At 42.4% G+C, this 22,097-nt stretch overlaps 1 protein-coding gene across 2 annotated transcripts; it reads right to left on the bottom strand.

Annotated features, from left to right (window-relative positions):
- Nucleotides 1-629: 629 nt before the first annotated feature.
- On the bottom strand, nucleotides 630-21,926 carry MAML1 (mastermind like transcriptional coactivator 1). Of its 2 annotated transcripts, none has more exons than XM_079319437.1 (5): nucleotides 21,156-21,926; nucleotides 11,177-12,574; nucleotides 8,903-9,163; nucleotides 7,111-7,219; nucleotides 630-4,979 (listed from the first exon to the last, which is right to left on the bottom strand). In XM_079319437.1, exons 1-5 carry the CDS (start codon nucleotides 21,522-21,524, stop codon nucleotides 3,988-3,990), a joined length of 3,129 nt encoding a protein of 1,042 aa, XP_079175563.1. In that variant the 5' UTR covers nucleotides 21,525-21,926; the 3' UTR covers nucleotides 630-3,987. The 2 variants fall into 2 exon arrangements, with proteins under 2 accessions (XP_079175563.1, XP_079175562.1); XM_079319436.1 differs by having other exon boundaries at nucleotides 11,177-12,577; nucleotides 21,156-21,925.
- Between the last annotated feature and the right edge of the window lie 171 nt (nucleotides 21,927-22,097).

The following is a 22,097-nucleotide window of genomic DNA, read 5'->3' as shown; positions in this document are numbered from 1 at the left end:
AAGCCTGGAGAATGAGCCATCAGTGTCTGAAGCTGGGCAGTGGCCATGGGACTTGACCAGCCTTGAGCCAAGACCTCCACACTCATTGCTGCCAGCACTTTGTTCTTGCTCAGAAACATCAGCTCCTGCTTGCAGCACGTGTCCCACGTCTCTGCTGGATTCCTGCATGTGCCTGCATCACACAAGCCTTGAGGAAATCAGTTTGAACCTCTAAGGGCTGTTATTCTGAGAGAACTGGCAATTTGGGAACTCTACAATTTTGCACATGTGAGGTCTTGGTGGTTATTAACATCTTTTTCACTACTAACAACCACCTCTGCAGTTGAATATTTCAGCTTAAGGCCTACAATGCATTCCAGAAAAAAGACAAAACCCAAAGCCTGGAAGCAGTGGGAGAGCACAAAGAGTGATTTTCAAAGTTACATTTTCTAAGGCCCCTTTATCCACTTCTGGCCTGTTTAAATGGACTTTATGAAACCATAAGAATTGGTAAGACACAGCAGCAGAATTTGAGCCTTAGTAACAGCTGAGAAAAATTGTGTGTTGGGATGAAAGGAAGGAACCATCTCACTAGGAATGACAACGCTGAACTCTGCTCAGCTCATGCAAATGTATAAAGTCACACCATGTATATTTAATACACTAGCAAAATATTTATTTTATAATGATAAAACAGAAGTGAAGAATTTCTTTTTGGTGTGCACCAGTAATTGTAGTAAAAGAATAAGGGGATTAATGGACTCTTTATACATTTCAATGACAAAAATTCATAAAGGTTAGCATCAAATTCAACTGTTTTCCATTTACAAGCATAAAACTTACCATAATACCCCCCAAACACATATATAAAGAATTATAGTTTTAAAATCTATAAAAAGTAAAAAATATACAGTCAGAAGATCTAACTCTTATTCAAATCTTTAATATAAAATTGTAAACATTTATTTACACAAAGGAAATGTGTATAACAAAATTTTGAGCACCCTTTTCAATTGGATCGTGGTTTTTGGAAGGCAGTGGATGTTGCACAGTGACACTCTCACCTTGCCTGCCCAACCAAAACCGCAGTTTATAAATAAAGCCATGGGCGGCCGGCTGGGTTCAGTTCAGGGGAGATTGGTTTTATTGCTCTGAAGCTGCAGCAAATGGAAAGCCCGAGTGCAGACACAGACAGTGACACATTTCAGGGCACCAGGGCAGAGCCCAGCCCTGCCCATGCACCCAGGGACATCAGAAGCATATTTTCATTTCCATTGAACCGTTCCAACCCTGCCCCGGTGGCACCGCGCTCCCAACGCTCTGGCTGTGCTCTGTGCACAGGGACAGAGCCAGGGGCTGTTTGCATCCTGCTCACACACGGAGACCAATGGGCATTACAAGCCAGTTTGTCTAGAATCACACAATTTTACCCCAACAGTACCATGAAAAGGCCCTGTCGTCAAACCCAGACACCTTCCTGAACAAACCCTCTGGTCGAGCAGAGCAATATCCACCTCAGCTTCCAGAAACAGTGGAGGAAAGAGCACACCTGCATTTTCCTGGACATTTTGCTGGATTGCCTTTTTGGTAGTAATAATGCAAACAGCAGATGTTCTTTTCCTCCAATTAAGCAATCACAACTGGATGGATTGTATTTTGACTTATTCAGAACAAAGTCTGTGTGCAAAATCTACTGGAAAATAGAGCAGATTTCAACACAACCTAAACAGGGAGAAAGAAAAGCTGAATCCTACTACCCTGTTATTCTGTCAAGTGTTTGTAAGGGGGAGAAAAAAAACAGTGACATGGAAGGATGTCACTCAAAATTGAGGTCCCAAGCACCCCCGACAGGAAGGGAAGGCACACTGGTGCAAAGTTAACCCTTAAAATTAAAAATACAGCAAACACTCCTTCCCCTGCCATTGCTAGTTTATATCTATACTCTTCTAATGATGCTTACCTTGGACCAATTTTTGGTTTAACTGAATAGTAAACCAAGTTCACTAGCTCTTTCCTTAGATTGCCAGTATGAGAAAAGCTAGCATCAGTTATTTGCATCTCAACTACTTATTCTAGATAATATCAGAAGTGTCAACAACCAAAGTCACCAACACCTTCATCTTCCCATCCAAAGACAATCTTTATGTTACCTTTTCAAAAGCTCTACGAGGGATTAAGCCTGCTTCAGTGAAGTTTTATCCACTGTTCAAAGGTGAGATCCACTGATCAATGCACATCTTTCATCAACAGTTCAACATGATAGAACAGCAAATCTGATCAACAGAGTGGAATTCATCCACTAAGTGTGCTGGACAAACCATGTTCCATGCATATTTGGAAAGGGTTAAAGTATTAGTGTTAAAAAAAGCAGTTTTCAAAGTGCAAATTGTCTCATAAAGGAGCTGCAGATAGAGTAAAATATTTTCCTTCTTTGAAACCAATGATATCTTTCACTTCCCTTCACCCCCTCTGGAAAAAACCCTCTCTCACAATTCTGCAATGCAGAAAACTCCTGGAGAAGCCAGTCTGTGTTGAAGGAAATTGCTTTTAAATCACAATGCTGGGTTTGGTTAGAAATTTTAGAGGAGTTTTCCAAGAAAGTGGATTTAGAAAGGGAAGAGGTATTTGTGCATTTAGAACAAAAGCTTTCAACTTTATTTTCATTTTAAAATAAATGTTAAGGCAAGGTGGTTTGTTGGTGGATAAGGGATTTTTTTTGGTAGAGAGTAAGGACTTTGGAACATTGATTGTTCCCATTGTGGTTTTTGTCCTTTCTGGGACCAATCCCAACATATGGATAAGAGGTCTCCTTGGGCTGAGCTGAAGAACAGCATCTGCTTCAAGGGATATTAAAAACATAAATCCACCAGTCTATAGAAAGATTATCAAACTTGTAAGCCAGTATTAAAAAAACAAAGCATTTAAAAGGGCAGACTTCCACACTGGAGCAACCCTGATACAAGTATTCTCCCAGGCTGCCTGTGTTATTATTGCTAATAAGGACTTTCCACATCCCAGCCAAATTATTTTTTCCTCATTTTTATCCTGAAGTGACAAAGTCTTGTGCTCATTGCTAACTTTGGGGGATGAACTGATCTCAAAGGTTAGTTTTACTTTTTATAACAAAGAAAACTAGATGAGCTGTCATGAAGCAAAGCCTTCATTTAAATACAACTACCTTTGGAAATAAGTTATGAAGAAACAGGTGCAAAGTAAATGGCTTTACAATTCATGTTAAACCTACTATAGTTTAAAAGTTCTCCCATAAGAAATTCCCCCTTTAAACACAGCAAGGTACAAGCCAAGAACTGTGCCTCTCTACAACAGAGTGCAAACTGCAGCTTAAAAGACTACAATCTATGAAGATGACTATCTAGACTAACTGGCCAGGTTTTAATACTTTCTCTCATCTATTACCAGCATCTAGAAATATTTACTGTGAAATATCACTTGCTTACTGAGAGTACAGGCACATGCTTCAGCAATGGGGAAAAGAAACAATTCCAAACATTTTGCAAGCATACTCAGGTGCATACAGCCTCTTCTCAAACAAAAATCAGAAGTTGATGGACAGTACTATACCAGCATATCAAGCTATGAACAAATAATTATTGCAAGTAATAGCTGCAGACTAAGCCCTAAACACAATTTGTGCAACTATTTGCGTTCTCTCTGCACTATTTCTGTGGAATTTTTGTTTTGTTTTTAAATAATTAAAATATTTAGTCTTAGAACACTGCAAGTGAGATTTCTGGAAGGCTGGCTAGGACACAGTATTGTTTGACCTGTTCAAGTGTGCAACTCCTCAGAGTGCAGACAAAGCACACTCCTCCTGCAGACCTGCTTGGTGACCACAGCCCAACACTCCTTGAGAAGCAGCTCCAGTCTTTTTCCCAACCATTTACCTTTAATGCCTGCAAGTCTCCTCAATGCCACAGGGTTTTTGGTCCAAGAGTTGTTTATATCTCATGAAATAATTAAAAAAAGGAGAGCCCCCCCACCCCCATTTTAATGAGTTCCTAATAACTCATCCAAATCGTTCATCCACTCCTCTGAAGTCCTGTTTTTCAGCAAAGAGTCTATCAGATCTGTGTCACCAGTTAAGTTCTGAAGTCCATTATTGCCTGACTGGCTGCTGTAGGCAAAAGGCAGCTCCTGACTGGTCGTCCTCACAGGGTACCCTTGGCTACAGTGCAGGTTTCCTCTGTTGGGAATTTGCTGATTTGGGTTCTGGTTGAAAGCATTCAGGTCTGGAACAGTCTGGTTCATGGCAGGCAAGACTTGCTGCGAGGGTACCTGCTGCTGTGCGGGTGGGTTTGTCCGAGGCTGTGCTCCCAAGGAGGATGACAGCATCTGCCCAGAGACAGCAGCATTCATGGAGCTCATGGGCCTGCTGGTGCTTAGGCTTACCTGAGGCATTCCCTGGGCAAACTGCTGGTTGGACATCTTTAGATGTGTTTGCTGCATGTGGAAAGAGGAGTTGGCAGTAAACGGTCCTAAGCCACTGTTTGCTTGTGTCTGGTTGTTCATGTTAGGGATACCTTGGTGCTGCCAAGATGGATTTTGAGCCCCCATAGCAGCTGGTACTCTTGCCATCTGGGGCTTAGATAAGGTTGGATTCAGTGCACCTTTGCTGTGCTGCTGAGAAATACTAGAGTTTGGTAACGTGTTCTGGCCGTAGGCAGCAGGAACAGCAGCGCCCTGGCCCAGGCTGCCCTGTCTCTGCAGTGGGGTCTGTCCATTGGCACTCGGGGCCGCGTGCTGCCCAACCAGGGGGCTCATGGCAGGTGCCAGGTTGTACAGCCCCCCCCGCTGCATGTTCTGCATGCCGGGGTACTGCGACACCCCCCGCTCCTGCTGGCTGGAGCCCGACTGCAGGGGAGCTACAGCAGCGTGTCCAGCTCCCATCTGAATCATGTTCTGGCTCTGAGGAAACATCCGGGGACTGCCAGAGCTGGACTGTCCTAAATTACTGACCCCGGGCATGGCTGAAGATGACCCTGAAAGACAAAGAAATATTTTGCACGTTAAACACCTCAGGTTCAACCAGAGCCAAGCCAGGCTTGTAGGTACAGTAACCCAAAAGAGAGGTACAGCTATATTTGTATAAACTGACCCCTGCAAGCAACACACAGAGAGCAGGAGTTTAATTAAAGAGTGCCAACTGTTGCTCCAGTTAGCACCTCCACCTTGATCTCAAATACAGATATGCCAATGTCCTAAAAAATCTGAATACCACTTCTAAGAGTTCAGCATCATTAAGTTGCAAAAAATAAAATTATGACTTTAAAGGCAGGACTCTGATATTTCTTTGTGAACAAAGGTAAACACATATGCTTTGAAGTGCATGCACAATTTACTAGGCTGTTAAAAAATACCTCTTACTGCACACACACACACACACAGAGTCATTCCATGCATACACAAGAGTGTATTTCTTATCATACAACTGGTAGGATTGTCTGCCAGTTCTGCATTTTCCCAATTCCAGGAGTATCTTCTATTTATCTAATATAGAAATATCTAATTCAGAAATTTTTGGTCAAGTGTCTTTTGGATTTCCACAGTGAAGTATTCACTATGTTAATATGCAGTGCTGATAGCCAAGCAAAGTGATTTGGAAAAATATCTTCTCAGCACACCAAATACTATCCTTCGTTATTGTGAACTCTGAGCTTAAAATTTCTTCTTGTAGAAGAAACAGCCTCCTATTTGAAGCAAAAAAAAAAAAGCAGAAAAGCTCTGTGAAGTGTAGTGCAGTGCATGTGACACTCCCCACACTCCTTACAGTTGACCACAGAAACCTACCTACACTAATAATTTCTCTACTTTCAAAATCGAAAGTAAACTGTTGACCTTTTGCAAATTTTATGATAGCTGAGGAGTACTAGCTCTCCACTATTAACATTGTATTTAAATAAAAACAGAATTATGGAAAATAAATTCAAATAGAATTCAAATTATATTGAATAAATTATCAACAAAGCACATAATAAAAACATCAGTGTCGAGGGAATGGATGGGTCAGGGAGGAGTTTTACTGTGACAATATTTACAATGAAGAGATAGCACATGTATCAGGATTTAAGGTGCAAAAGATAGTTACTATCATCATTATAAAGGAAAAAATATTTTTAATAGCGCTGATGTTCATTATAGTAAAAAAAAAGTATTTCAGTGCAATATATGAAGGATGCTATGGATCCCTGTGTTAGCACACAATCCTTTTGTACTGGCATAGAGTTTCAGTTAAGTAACAAAACCCAGTTGTAGCTGCACTTGACACTGCACAGGCACGAACACTGTCAGGGTGAGGGTATTACATTTCCATTTGCATCTTCCCCCTTCAGTATTTATTTCTACAGGAGTATAGAGAGTAAGAAAACAAAATAAAGGAAAATTTTCTTGTACTCTAGGTTTATTTAAAAAAAAAGACAGGTGGCTTACTGATGCTCCATCAAGTAAGAGCTTTTAGGGTAAAAAGATGACCTTCTACTGCTTTCTAGTTCTTCCACATTTTTGAAGTTATTCAAGCTGAACATATTTTATTTATCAGAATTGATACACTACAGACATACTAAGCTGCTTCTCATACAAATAAAAAAACAACACATAAGACACTTAACATGTAAGGACAAGAATTCCAACTGCATTACCTTTTAAAGGCAGCAGGAATGAAAATGTTAGAAACTTTTAAACTCATCCTAGAGATGAGAGAAATAATAGACCACTTATTTTTCTTTAATGATAGCCTGTGATAGATACAGGCAGTAGTGATATCAGGCTTCAGAAAAATGACCTCTGAATCTTAGCAGATCAAAAACAGAGAAAATTTCCCACTTGCACAATGAAATAAAAGCATAAAAAGGCCCATAGAACAATGAAGGTACTTAAAAATTTTACTAATTTTCCAAACAACACTAAGAACCAGAAGCTTAAGTTGTCCCAGATACTTGTGACCAGGGAAGCTATTAATTTGCAACTGAATCAGAGTACAGGTCAAGAGCTTTTAAGGCAGAGTGACATGCAATAAATTAATTAAAAGCTATCCAATGCTGGAAATTTGAAGACTCCTTGTTTTTCAGCCCTGGTATTTTTTTCTGCTTTATTCCAACTGCCATGTTTACTGACCTGTGAACTGCCCAACCTGCTGCTGGTATGGGTTCTGTGGCTGGTCCTGGTACTGGGGAGGAGGCCGTGTCAGATGCCGCTGCAGCTGCTGCTCCTGCCGCTGCTTCTCCTAAGAAAGGTCCCATGCAAGAGGATTTGAAAACAGATCAAGATTTTTGTAAGGGCTATCATGGATAAAAACAAGCTGTCTGCATGTTTCTATGCACAGCTGGTAAACAAAGGGGCTCCTGCAGCCCTACAGTCACTTTGATCTGATGAGTGATGAGACCAGGGTCTCAGAGACATCAGCATGCACTACAAGAGTTACTGCAGTGCATGTCTGAAGCCTTTCAAAGATTGAAAATCTGAGATATTAGTCTCCTAATCAATCACAACCAACAGGCATTTTTAGCAATACTCTAAAGACAAAAAGAGGTACAGATACAAAAAGAACAAAAATGAGTGTATCAAAAAAACCCCACATTTACTTTTTTGGTCTTTATTTCCAAATCAACGTATTTTATAAATCAATAAAAGTGAAAGTCAGAAACAGCAAAAATTTAACTCGCAAATATTTTCTAGTCCTTGTTTGCAAACATGAAAAGATACACATAAATCCATATTCTCATATATCACAGATTTCCCTAGAAGATTATGGAAAACTGCAGAACTAAGTCCATAATAGAAGCCATACAAGTTTTGCAACCATTGTTTCAAACCATTTTCATAGCAATGCAGTGATCAACTGAAACAAAGCCTACTCATGACACAAAATAATGTGCCTCTTCAAAATAAAAGCACATTCAACCAATATCTATTTCATGATCAATCCATTTGAAAAATAAACCAAGCAAATTTTCTATTAGGAAACTTTGGGGGAAAATGAAATTTAAAGTCTTGAGGGGAATGTAGATGTAGTGACAGTAGACTCAGATTCTCATAGTGTTAACAGCCAACTGACTGCTTTTACAACATGAAATGTATCAGGCACAGCATTTCTGTCTCTTCTTCCTCAGACACCTTCAACCAGACTGAAACTCTCACATAACCAAGTAGTGATACAATGCACAACTACCTGCTTATCCAAAAAGTTACACAGAGCACAGCAGGGGACAGAAACTCCCTTCCATGAGTATTAGGGGAAAGACCCAAGCCAGAAGCCTTTACAGAAGAGGCTGGTGCAATGTAACAAACAGCAGATACACATCGCTACAAGCTGTTGAGACATGCACAGGAATGAAGAGGGCAGGCTGCTTGCAGGACCAGTCAGACCTGAAAGAGGCTGACCACGGAAGCCAACAAGAGATGCCACAGCTCTGAGAGAAACTAAGAACTGCAGAACCTGGCTTGGGGAAAAAAAAAATAAAAATATGCACAATGCCAAGTGAAAAGACAAATTCATAGTGGCAGGGAATGGCACTGGAGTTACCTGAAACTGTAAGTCTCCTGCAAAGAAGAAATCAGCAGATTCAGAAATCTATTTGTAAAACTGCATCCAGTACTATGTGTACCCAAAGAAATAAATCAGGATGCTAACAAGATCTAGCTCGACTAGGCAGCACAAGGCCAATAAATGTGGCAAATGCAGCATCTAAAGCAGTTCAGCTCCAAGGCTGAGAGGGTTTTAAGGCCAGGCTGGATGGAGCTTGGAGCAACCTGGTCTAGTGCCCATGGCAGAAGAGTTGGAATTGAGATGATTTTTAAGGTCCTTCCCAACCAAACTATTCTCTGATTCTAAAACATCAAATGCTATTTCATGCACCAAAGCAAAGCAGAACAAATTTAAAAAAAACAGATAGCTGGCCCCTCTCACCTGTTCTGCTAGCAAATGCTGCTGCCTCTGTTCCATTAGGAATTGCTGCTTCTGCTGCTCCATGAGCAGCTGCTTCTGTTGCTGCTCTCTCTGCTTCTGCTGGTCCATCAGCATTTGGTGTTGCTTCATCACTGCTGCTTGCTGCTGATAAGCTGAGTTGCTGTGGTTACCTGCCATGGAGACATTTGGAGCCTGGGCACCCACCCCAGGGCCCGAGACAGAAACAGGAACACGAGGAACAGCAGGAGCAGAGTTCTGATCCTGCAGAACATAGGAAAAGTGACAAAAGTTACAGAAATGCAGTAACTTCTTCACCTGTGAAGCTTCTTATGGAAGTTCAGCTAAATAAAGACAGTCAAATACCCATCTCTACAGCACCAGACACAGAATTGCCAGTTTGGAGTTAGGGTCAGAAGCTCTATAACATGTAAGAATAGAGGCTTTAACTTCAGTCTCAAAGCACTTTCCAGTTTCCAGCTCAAACAGGTGAGTACAGCTCTCTGCTTTTTTTCAGGCAGTTACAAACTGCACTTTGAACACCCCAGTTTCAGTTTACTCTGATAGCAGTTTTTCAAACACTACATTTTCTATTTTCATTATACAAAACATTTATTTAAATCCTGCCTCTTCTGTCAACATTTCATTCTGCAAGTATTTATGTCTCCCATCCTAAAGTTGGTTTTTTTTAATATCAGAGAATTTACTATTTGCAGGTGAAGGGGAGAAGGCTTCCACTGGTCAAAATGGGTTCTTAAAGTACTTTCCAACTATCACCATACACCACAGACAAAATTACTACTAGAGATAAGTCTGATATTATTAGTTTTTCTTAAGTCTGCATTTTTGGGCTTTTTTTTTAAGACTAGAACTTGGGATAAGCAAAAACAAAAATGGAACAATTATCATTCAAGATCTGATACTGCCCTCTTATTACCAGCAGATCCCTTTAAAATTTGACAGTTTTCATAATTTTAAAGCACAGTTCAGCCTCATCTCTTAATTACATGAACAAATGTTATGTACAAGTTAAGCATTCAGCTAACACATTCAGCTGTTGGTTCTCACTTTGCACTTTCATAAGGAATCATGAGTAAAATATAAGTAATGTTCTGAAAAGTTCTGTGTGCAAGCTTTTGAGAAATACTCCCAAAGCTTTCATCAGTATTTCTGTTAGTTCAATGAAAGTGTGGCAGTGCAGATGCAAGGTAACCCTCATGTTTTTCAGTGAGGGAAAGATGTGACATACACAATTGTCCCTACTCTTTTTCTTCCATCAAAGTGCTGTTAGATTGTTACTTCTGCCAGCTTTCAAAGAGACTATTTTTTTTTTTTATGAAGCTCTCATTGATCTCAAATTTCTATTTGTACACCGGTGTGGTCTTTATCACAGACTAATCAGAGCTTTTCACAGGTTTTCTGTTTTGTTGAGGAATCACAGTACTGGAGATGGATCTCAAACAGCTTTTGCTGGAGGAACTTTAATCCTTGCAACAAATACCTTCTTTTCCAACAAGCCCTCTTGTACGTGCATTGCAGGTACATGTTACAGAATCCCAATGAGTCTCTATTTCCACCCACTACAGAAATTTTCACCTGCAGCATACCTGCAGTAAATGTTCTATATAAGGCAAAGGAGCACCATCTGGAATTTTCTGTTATAGGAAAAACTGAAGCATATGCTTCAAGCAAACAAATTTACCATTATTCATTCTTAATGATATATTTCTCTCTTATGCCATGCTTCCCCAATGCCCAGAGACTTAACCAATAAAAATCCATAGAACTGAAAGGCTCCATGGAACACCCAAGAAATCAGGAATGCAGCCCCCACTTCCACCTCTCTGCAAAAGTAAGTCTTTTAATAGTAAGCCAACTCTGACACAAGTAGAGACTAAAAACAAGGTAAAGAAATCAAAGCTTCTTTGAGAACAGTGTGGAACACTACAGTTTTATATGAGTTATTTTAGTCAAGAAGTTTACAAAGCATCTATTTATCTTTGTAAGTAGAAGCTTCTGTGAAGCACGACATAATTTGTTGCCCACAAAGTATATTAAGCTGGAAATCACACGTTACATGACCTAGAACCCAATATTAAAAACTGTCCCCAGTGGCAAAAAGACCTCTTGATTCTTGTCTAAGATTCTTGTATATAGGATTTTTCTTTTTAAAATCAATGAAAACATTCGAAACTATACCAAGGAATCTGCACTCCAGCCTTACCTACACAACAACCTTAAATCTGCTACTGAGCAAAGGTAATTCAGGACATTCACCTGACCATGTGGCAGTCGGTAGGTGATGTTTCCAGACTTGGGTTTCAACAGGATCATCCCATTTTGGTCGTCACCTACGTGGGACAGTGGTGGCTGCTGGCGCTGTTGGATGTATGCCAGCATGGGAGTCTTGTTCTGCCCAGGCACTGCCACCCCCTGCTCACACTCTGCTTTGTAATGGGAAAGGGGTTTGGTGTTCCCATAGTCCAGCACAGAGCCTTGACTATTCACAGGGTTCTGGTTCAAGCTGTTTTGCTGATGACCCAAAATGTTCACATGATAATTGCCTCCAGCTCTCGGTGAGCTTTTATTTCCCAAATTAGGCATCATGAGTTTCTGATTGTTGAAGTCTGGCTGATAAACCGAGGGGCTAGTAGGATTTTCCATGGTATATGGGACACCCAGTGGACTATGGGAAGACCCAGACTGTGGCCACGTTGACATCTGATTTGTTTGGTGGACTTGTGAAGCTTGTTGCTGGTTCTGCAACATCTGATCTCTCTTCTGCTTGGCAGCAATCTGCTGAAGTTGATGAGCTGAAGACATTTCTTTGGCACTTCCTGCACACTTCCCAGGTAACAACACAGGCCTCTGGATGTTCTGAGAGTGGTTTGATGTCTGCATCATGGGCTGATTAGGATTTTCAGTCATTGACTGACTGGAAGGCTGGAACATAGCCTGAGAACTACTAACCGTTGTAGAAGCGGCACTTACAGGTACAGAAGGAGCACCAATAAATGCTGAACCTGAAGAAGTGGATCTAACCTGGGGAGACCCCAGCTGTTCTTGTTCAAAGGGTGCTGGGGAAAACTCAGTCTTTATGTTAATATCTTGTGGCAATGGAGTCTGTGCAGCTGAATTGGAAGAATCTGCATCTTTTTTGTCTTCAAAGTCATCATTAAAGAGATCCTTCATGTCTTCATCAGGCACTGATCTATTGAGCTCCTCAATAAGTTCCTTCCATTCTTGCTCATTTAGATTAAGATCAGGCATCAGGTTATTCTGAGATATAGAACCCCCTGCAACAGGATTCATACAGGGAAGTTCATCTACAGGCTCCTGCTTCAGCTCTTTGTTCAAACTCAGAGGAAATGAATCATCAGCATCACCACCTCCATTCATCTGCAGGCTGGAATCTGGAAGACACTTCTTGTTGATGCCATCAAGCCCCATTGGATGTTTCCCATTAAGTTGTAAGGTATCACCAGCACCAGATTTCTTGTCAAGATGATGGAGTGGAGACACAGGGGGTATTCCATTGGAAGAACCACTCACTCCCAGACCATCTTCACGACGCAGTTTCTTGGACACAGAAAACACATCACCATAGCCATTCTGCTGGTCTCCATTCTGAGGGGAAGCAGCACTGTCAAGCTTTCTTTTCACAGTCTCATGGAGCTGCTGAAAAAGAAAAGGAAAACAAAAAATCAAAGATTGGATCTTTGTTTTGGTAACATTTTGTTCTACAAGTCAGCACACGAGATGACTTCCTCACTATAATCTCTTAGGGAAATTTTTCAAAAAAACATGTACTACTTCAGAGACCTGCTTCAGACAAAACTAAAAGCTGCCATATACTCTGACAACAACAAAAAGTTGAAAAATGGTTGTGAACTGGAATTTGTAATGATTTTTCCTATTCAAAATGAGAAAAATATTAAAGAATGTTAAGAATCAAATTTTACTTGAGAATAAAAACCTGTATTTTATTTCATCTATCACACAGTATAATTGTTTCATGAGACTGTTTTATAAAAGTCTCACATTTAAATATTTATAAAGCAGTCTCACATTTAAATATTTAGAAAAAATGAGTAATTCTCTTGTGATAATAACTGTTGGAGAAGAACTATGTATATAAACTTTGTACACAATCACACTTTTGGCACTGAAGCAAAACCAATTTGTCACTTGACGATCATTGCTTCACACTTGTGGAAAATGCAATTCAGAGTTCAGCCAGTCCTATCACAGCAGAGCAAGTTCATTCCCTTCCTCCTTTCTCCTGAAGTATTTGCCAGCTGCTCTGACCAGCAGAGCCCCAAGCAGCTCCACAGTTGGCCTCTCACAGATGGTGAAGGCACAGATTCTCTTTCTCGTGGTGCCACCTAGAAGCCACCAGCAGCTACAGCAGCAGCTTCACAGCCAGAGCCTGAGAGCCTTTGTTCAACTTCTCCTTCCTGCCAGCATTCTTGCAAATATAAAGTTCTTTCTACTGACCTCAAAAGCATCTGAAAACAGAATTCCTGCACACATCAAAGGTGACTATAAAGTTTTCCTTCCCTCGGGTGCATTCTGTAAAAAAGTCTGAGCTTTGCTGGTGCTGGAACACTCCACCAAGGCAGACAAACCTGTAGGGCAGAGATGCTGCTCCAGCAGCACAGGGAGCTTGAAGAGGGACCTGCCATCAGCTCCAGAGCTGGCTCAGACACACTGGTACCTCTCAGAAGGACACTGGACAAGAATCCCCACCCATCTGAGGTGAGGGGTCACTGAACAACAGCCCTCTCACATGGCAGGAGAGCAGCCCATTAAACAAACCTCAAGACAAGTGTGATTCTTTTCATATTACCTGCAGTCTTCATAAGGCAGTCCACTAACCCCTGGGGAAAACTCTCATCCAAGGAAAAATGGGAAACCTCAAGATCTCAGCATTCAAACAAGAGGCTGTATGTAGGGCCAGCATAAATTATCAGAAGAATTTTACACGCTTGCCTGAGCAACAGTATTCTTTGATTTACAGACAGACTGGTTCACAGTTAATTGTATCTATTTTTTTTTGAACCGTCTACAGTGAGCTGATCTTTGGGGGAAAAGAAACCCCAGACCACCTGTCTAATTCCTGCACAGGTAACAGCAAAACTCCCATTATTTGTTTAATGCTTGCATAGGTAACAGCAAAGCTTTATTTTTATCTGTGGGACAGACTCAAGCTTCCCTGAAGACTGATCTTCTAGATGGCTCATGGAAATAGCAGCAGAGTAGCAAGATCAGCAGAAGACTGAGCAGGATGAGGTAAGGCATACATTTGGAGAGGAGGCTGGAACTTGAAATCTCTTAATTTGAACATCAGGTATCCAGCTTGGAGTAGCAGTTCTCTAGTGAATTTTTCAAATAAACAACTCGAAAGAATAACAGAAATTTACTTTTTTGTAAAAACTACGATTACTTTTTAATTAATTAATTTACTTTTTACAAAAGTAAAAGAAGTGCAAAACAACAGAGAGCAAAAAAGCTCAACTCCATCACATCATCTGTCTTTCAGCACTTCCCATTGTTTACTTCATACTCCCACCAGGAAAACTGAAGCTCAAGGTGGATGAGTAACTTGCCCAAGGTTATATGATGAGTCAAATTACTCAAAGTTTGGGAATGGGCCCTCTTTAATTCTAAATAGTTAGGGGAAAAAATCCCTCCCTGAAAACTTACATCAAAATAATAACTTTGTTTTGTGAGTTACAGTCATGGCAGCCTAGAAAAAGATACAGACCAAGATGTTCAGCACAGGAACTCTCCTATCTCCAAGGGTTTTAACAGCCATAACACTCAGATATCTGATCCTTGGAGACATTTTGACTGTAACTTGCTCGAGACAAAATCCTCCTTTCACCTAAAACTGTATTCCTTTAGTGAAAAAAGAGATTAAGTTCCACCCCAGTTTGTCTGTGTCTATCCAAATAATCTGGTCTAAGGGGGAAATAATAAGCTTCATTTGAGATACAAGTCAGACTGCAAGCTATCTACATATCAAGCTGCTCCAACAGAGTTCTCAAGGCAAGAAAAACCTGTTCTCTTCTGCCAAAACTCAGAAAAAAACCAACCAACAGACAGATGCAGTAAAGCATAGCTTGCTACTCACTAAGAAAACCCCTTCAGCTTTAATCTTCTTGCTCATTTCCACCCTGTAAGGTACAGTGTTCCTCCAGTACGCTGTCCATGGTTTCCTTAGCAGAATCAATCAATTTTATTTGTAACAGTGAGCCAATCATTTCCACTGTCATAAGATCAGATACAGATGTGTCTTCTCATCTTCTCAGTCTATTCAATTTTCCAACAAAAGATGAACTTTTGAGATCGCTGCTATCTAGCTATGCCTAAAAATATTACCCCAAAAGCATTTATCTGAAGTATTTATAGCAACACAGGAACAGTGAAAGGCAGGGGATGTGAGCTAGCCTAGGTCCTTTGGCCCAGGACAGGACAGAGAGCTTGTCAAAGAGCCACTGAGGGGCCACAGGCTGCACCTCCTCCACATCACATCCCATCCCATCACCTGAGCTGCATTTTATTCACGTGAGCAGAACACACAGTCCTCAGTGTGGTCATAAACACTTCCTTGGCAGGAGCACACGTGCCCAGCTGAGCATGCCTCATGCACAGAACACAAGCTGACAAAACCCAGGTGCCATCCACAACAACAAAAGGTGTCCAACACAGCAGCCTCTGGCCATGTAGCTCCCATGCTGACAAGGACACAGGCTGCAATGCCAGGGTTGTGTGCCCAGGAAAATGGCAAAGCTTTCAGCAGAAAATGGAGAGCACACAAAGCATTTTGATATATTCAATCCCAGTTTTACCACAATGATGCTCAGCCCTACTGTGGTCTCACTGCAGGAGCAAATTGACTGACTTAGTAAAAGCTGTCCAAAGTTACTACAGAAGAAACCAGAAAAGCTTAAAAACTTAATCTATTGCTTGTCTGTTAGCACCAGCAGGGTTCAAAACTTCAGAGGCCAGGGCAGTGCTCTCTTACTGCCTTGGTGGGAGGGGGCATGAATCCCTGATCAAAACAGTGCTACAAAGTTGTTCTGATTGGTTTTGTCGGGTTTTTGGTTCAGGTTTTTTTGTTTCTTTGTTTGTTTGGTGTTGGCTATTTTGGTGTGGACTTAATACCTGAAACTAGATTTAGATAATCATCTGAAACCAATGACATTTCAATGTGTTAGAACTCAACATGAAAGTTTAGTTCACATTGCTGAAAGCAAGAAACCCTTTACCATTCAGAACAGCTGAAGTGAGGACAGTCAAAGTCCTTTCACAAAAATGCAGTACTTGAGTCCTGTAAGTGAAGATGGTGAATGGATACATATATACATAGACATATATATATATACACAAACTGTATGCAGGTTTCATTTAAAAAACCACAAATTACCTCGTGAACACAGCAGAAAAGAAACTTCTTAAAAATCTGGTACTCATATTGTGCCTTTCAGACTCTGTATAATGCTCTTATTCAGTTTTTTTAAGCTAGAGATTTAAATAGATGACAGAGATTTAAATATTCTTACAGGACTCGGTAGAACTTTATTTTTTTGTATTTTATTTCAAATTATTTTACCATTTTAATATCAGAATTAAGTCTACAAGGATTTGTCCTGATATACCAGCAAGAGAAACATAATGCCAGACATTTTCAAAGAAGAAATGCTATATTAGACTATAAGCATAATAAAAAACTAGCTCCAATATGGCTCCTAGCATTCTCACCTAAAGGGGAAACCAAATCAGAATACATTCATTTTTCTGCCATGGAAGTGGCAGTATTGCAGCACAGAGAAGCTCCCAGGTAGCAGAGTTCACAGTAGGTGCTCTGCAGACACTGATTCTCCTCTCCTGTCTTGCCAAGGACAGGAGCAATAAACGTGACAACTCCTTAAGCTGGAATAACAATGACATTGTAGTGTATGAATTTTGGATAGGAAACAAAACATTTCGACTACACAACATAGTAAGAACTCCCTCTCTACTGTGCATCTACCCTCAGCTTCCAGAGTTGCATTCCCTCTGCAAGGAAAGCATTTTATTACCAAATGTGTTCCTGCATTCCACTGTGCTGTCAGAACCAAACTGCTGGACTCGGTTTAATTTTTACTTTAATTCCAGCAGACTTTTGTATTTGGGTGGCTGCCTGCTGGAGTGAAGAAGGGCTGTGGATAGGCATGTCTATAAATATCCCAAGCCTGCATTAGTCACAAGGGGCAGCTTCTGCTACAGGAATTGTTCTGCTGAATCAAAAAAACTCCTGTGCCTTCAGCTGCAATGCCGGATCCTCCACCTCACTTGAACTTAAACAGCAGCAGCAGCTCAGTCACTCCCAGATCCTTACAACTTGGGAAGCATCACTGCATATCTAACTAATCTGGTAAGGGAAATGTTTCAAACATAAAACAATACCTCACAGAGAATTAAAAGGAGACAAAGAAAAACCTGTCTGAGTTGTTGGGCAACAAACTATCAGACTTGTCAGCAAAAAACAAACAATGGTGGCAAGACTACACTGCATCATAGCTATATATAAATAACATGTAAATAATTTGCTATTTTTGTGGTAAAGCATAATTTCACAATTTAACACCCCTACACCACAGCTTACACAAAAATGAGGTTTTCTGAACTGTTAAGAGTACCAGGCTGAGCTTTGTTAGAGGAACATATTTAACACTTGTCAGCACACTATGGGCAATCTATTCCCTTAAATTTATTACTTTAGGTCTTTCAACCAAGAAACACTGCATTGCTCTCCTTGGACTTAAATTTCATTTTAAACTCTTTACTTGGTGCCTTTGCTTAATTTTGTATTCAACTAATATTAATATAAAACATCTATCACTCCCAAATAAATGCTGCTCCTTCAGCTTCAAAACAAAGCATTCTCAAGGCAGGCCACTGACTAGACCTTCTGTGCTCATTCCAGAAATACTGTTTGTGGTTTTGTGGCAGCCTTAGACAAAGCAAGCTCTCTGCACAAAAACTGCTCTCAGGTGGGGAAAAAAAAAAAACAGCCAGTAAGAAACAGGGAGCAGCTCTCCTTCCAAGACACCACATCATAAAACAAGGAGTGGAGATGAAAATCCAGATCTTGCCATTCTCATTCACATATCAATGAAATGCCTTCTGTTCAACTCAAACACTGCCTTATAGTCTATCACAGAAATGTAAGGAAGCCAATCTTTCTCTTGCAGAGAATTTAAACAGCATTATTCAATAAATTTTCATGTATCAGAACCTGGCACAGAAAAAAAAAAAAACCTGTTCTAGGAGACAAGCCCCATCTCTTCCCAACCTCCCTATTTCTCAAAAATATAAGATTAATACAGCAAACATATTATCCAAACATCAAGCATCTTCTGCTTGAACACAGCCTTAATACTGTCATGTAAAACCACAGAAATGGGAAGGAGATATCAACATTCGGATTTCCCATCAAACAATGATCTGGAAGTTTTTTAGAAGTAGGAAGCTAGAGGATTTTTCAACAACATCCTCAAATGAAGGACAAGCCTACATGATGTACAAATAATCAGAGGTATTTCTGTATCAATACTGTATTCTCTCAGTTTCTGTAGCTCAAATTTTACAGCTGCTAAGTAAGAACAAGGAAGAATCTAGCCCTTACTTCTGCCTGTAAGCAAGATCCATCCAACTTCAGGATCTAAACCAGAGAAAAGACTAATGGAAGAGAAAATACCTGATTTAGTCCATGCGACAAATCATAGAAGACACTAAGGAGGAAGTGGCAGTGCCACCCTGTTCCCTGTGACCATGGTGGATTTACAAAGGTGCTCTGCAGCACAGCACCTGGCAGTGCCCACACTGTCCACACCTGGGGAAATGCAGCTTCATTCCTGCTACTACAAGACCTCACAAAAGCCTTCAACTTTACATGAACTGCTCTCTCCTCCAGGGACCAAAAGAAATGCTTCATTAACGGGTCACATAAAGTACCAATTTCCAAGAGCAGCTTCACAGAAAAATCTGGATTGTTACAGCAGCAACAGCCAATATAATGCATGTTGCACAGAGCTAGCAGCATTCTTTGGAAAGGAATGTGTCAGGATGTTTTAAGAGATAATTCTGGTGTTCATCCAAACTTTACTGAACGCTGGAAAATGCTGTCCTTCCCATTCAAAGCACAAGCTTGGTCTTGATAATGGCAACCTGATGGGTAGAGGTAAAAGACCAACCTAGAGAATGACCTTCTGGGCCAGAAGAATTAAATTAGCAGCCGAGGTGTCGTTGTTGTTGTGTTTTTTTCCAAGACTTGAATTACTAAGCAAACCAACTTTATACCCCAGTAACGAGGTGATGAATCAGCAGCTGCAATTAAGCTCACAGTCATGGATCCTAGGAAGGAAACAGCAGGGCAGCCCCGAGGAAGAGTCATTCACACACTAAACCCCTCTTGTGTTGTGTAAATTGGCCACTGGCAGCAGCTTCCTGTACAAGGGCTTCCCCAGATGTGCAGAGCACTACAGAACCTGCTGCTGTTGACAGCCCTCATTATAATGGATGCTAATTAGATCAAATCCACATCCAAAGTGATTTAAGAGAAACAATACCAGTGAATTAGAGACATCTTTCTTTTAGAAGATCAATATGAAGTCGTGTGGTGGCAGTTTAAGCAACAGGATTTGACATGCTAAAGAGCCCTGAGTGTAATGAAAATATACATTATTTAAGGGGTAGAGCCCCATATGCAAAAAGCCCAAGAGCCCAGCAGGAAATAAACAGAACCCCCCACCAAGATTTTAGATCATAAAAAACCAAGTTTGAGTAATTTTTGTTTTGACACAAGTTTACATCCAAGACCAGTCAGCTAAACAACAGCTAAGTGTAAAGTTTTGAAGAATCAGTGTCAGGAATGCACAAGGTTTCCTCTCTTCCTCAAGTACCCTTCTGTAGCAGCCCTCTGAAGTGTTCTAACTGTGTCACAAGGAACTCAGTCTCCTCAACAGTCAACAAATCCTCGAGTCCCATAGGTATATTAGCAAGAACAGAAACAATTCAGTTAAGTAACACTTTCAGTTCACCTCATAAATACTACATACAAACTGCACCCAGGCTGCCTAATGCTGGTCACAGTAAAGATGACACTGATAAACCCTGTGTTTCAGTATTTTACATTATGTCCTGGACACTCAAGCATACAATAAGCTCCATCATTATTCTATTTTAAAAGAGTAAAGGAGGTCCAAGACAGAGAGAAGTATATCATCCTTCCTTTCTAATCAAATCAAATACACAGAGCACCCAAAAAATACGACTTATTCTATATATTAACCTGGAAATAGTTCAATCCAGTGTACCCTTTCAAAGACACTCAGAGCAGTATTGAATCATTTTCAGGCAAGCCACCATTTAAAAATACCTGATTTTAAGGCAGACAGGTATTAGGACAGGCAGCCTTTAAGAGCTTATCCTACTAACCTACATTACTGACACATTAGCACACAGCAGTATATTTAAAGGGCCCAGAATAAGTTAAGCAATAGCTATCTTGATATACAAACAGGGCTATGTGAGTATGTCCCGACAACCAGAAATGCTAGAGAAGCCAGAGAAACATTAAGATTTTGAGCTAAGCCAGTTTTTAATGGGTGGAGTGGGATTCTCATAGTGTTCACACCCACTAGAGTGAGTGGCAAACAAGCAGCTGTCTTTCCACTGGAATTCTTTCCAATATGTACCAGAATTAACAGACACATTGTCTTAGAACTCCCCCCCAGTAATAAGCATATCCTTATCAAATGACTCCACAAAACCCTGACACCCCAAATTAAAGACTTAAACAAGCAAACAAAAATCCAAAGGCACCGCGGTATTAATGCCCCTCTGACAGTTTCTGCAGGGGCATTTTATATTAATTAGCCAGAAATGTGATTCATAAAATACTGGGAATGATTTAAGCATCACATAAATCCTGCCGCTACCTCTACCCCACCACGCCGCAGTTCTTATACGCTCTTCCAGCGTGCAGAGGTGACGAGCGAAAACAAACCAGCCCTTATCGGCCGCGAAGTTGTAACCGCAGACAGGGCACTCTGCAAAGCAGCCCCAGCTCTCCCCGCAGCCCACCACACCGGCCGCGGAGCCTGTTTTCCTGCCCCCAGCCAGCTCCAGACAAGAGGTCCCGGTGCCAGCCGGGCACGACCGCCGTCGCTCCCCGCCCCAGCGCCCGGCCCCGGGCGGCGCTTACCGCGATCAGGGCGCTGCTGCGGCCGTGCTGCTGCTCTCCGCTCGCCGCCTCGCCGTCCAGCCCGTTGGCTCCGCTCCTCTCGGCGCTCCCCGCGGCGGCGGCGGGCGGAGGGGGCGCGGGCGGCGGCGGCGCCGGGGGCGGCTGCCGGTGTTTGCCGGCCCGCTTGGCCTTGGCCTGCAGGCAGCGCTGGTGCAGGGCGAAGGTTTGCTGGCGCTCCAGCTCCAGGCGCTCCGGGGACACGGCCTGGTAGCGGGACTCGCAGGCGCTGTGGTGCCGCCGGCAGAGCTCGATGCGCCGGCGGAGCCGCTCCATCACCGCGCTGTGCCGCGGAACCACGAACTCCGCCATGGGGCAGGGGGGCAGCACCATGGGCCGGGCGGCGAAGGGGCGGCCGCCGCCGCTCACCGGCTGCTCTCTCCGGCGCCCGCCATGGCGGGGCCTCCGCCGCCCCTCCCGCCGGCCTTACCTGCGCTCCCCGTCGGGATCGCCCCGGGTCTTCCCCCCGCCCGGCCCGGCGCCCGATCCTCACTCCTCCGCCCCACTTCCTCCTTCTGCCCCGAGCCCGGCGCCGCTCCGCAGCCCCGCTCTCCCTCGGCCCTGCCCGCCCCGCGGGGCCCGGCGGAGCCCGCCGCGCTCCCCTCGCCGCCGCCTTCAGGCGCGGGCCGGCCCGGACCCCCGGCCCCCCATTGTTGTCCGCGCCGCCGCCATCTTGAAATTGTTTTTCCCCTCCAGAGCCGAGTTGAGAATAAATGGGCGGAGCTTCCTGGGTGGGGGGTACGTCACGGCGCGCGGCGCGTCACGAGCCGTGACCGACGCCCCTCCCAGCCAATAGCAGGGCGCGGAGGCGAGAATTGAGCGGCGGAGGCGAACTGGGGGCGGCGCTCGGCGCGGTTTAAAGGAACAGGTAGAGATGGGCGGGGCGACCCCGACCCAGCCAGTCAG

This window comes from Erithacus rubecula (genome assembly GCF_903797595.1).
Source record: "Erithacus rubecula genome assembly, chromosome: 16".
Taxonomy (NCBI): domain Eukaryota; kingdom Metazoa; phylum Chordata; class Aves; order Passeriformes; family Muscicapidae; genus Erithacus; species Erithacus rubecula.
Note: the sequence above shows the minus strand (reverse complement) of the source record. Positions and strands in the feature narration are given on the sequence as shown.

Bases quoted from the DNA above. Each gene is read 5' to 3' on its own strand.
- MAML1 (XM_079319436.1), bottom strand. From the start codon at position 21,524: ATGGTGCTGCCCCCCTGCCCCATGGCGGAGTTCGTGGTTCCGCGGCAC. The intron at 12,578-21,155 runs GTAAGCGCCGCC...TTTCTTTTTCAG, and splicing joins GCAGCAGCGCCCTGATCGCG to CAGCTCCATGAGACTGTGAA. The intron at 9,164-11,176 runs GTGAATGTCCTG...TATGTTCTGCAG, and splicing joins ACCGACTGCCACATGGTCAG to GATCAGAACTCTGCTCCTGC.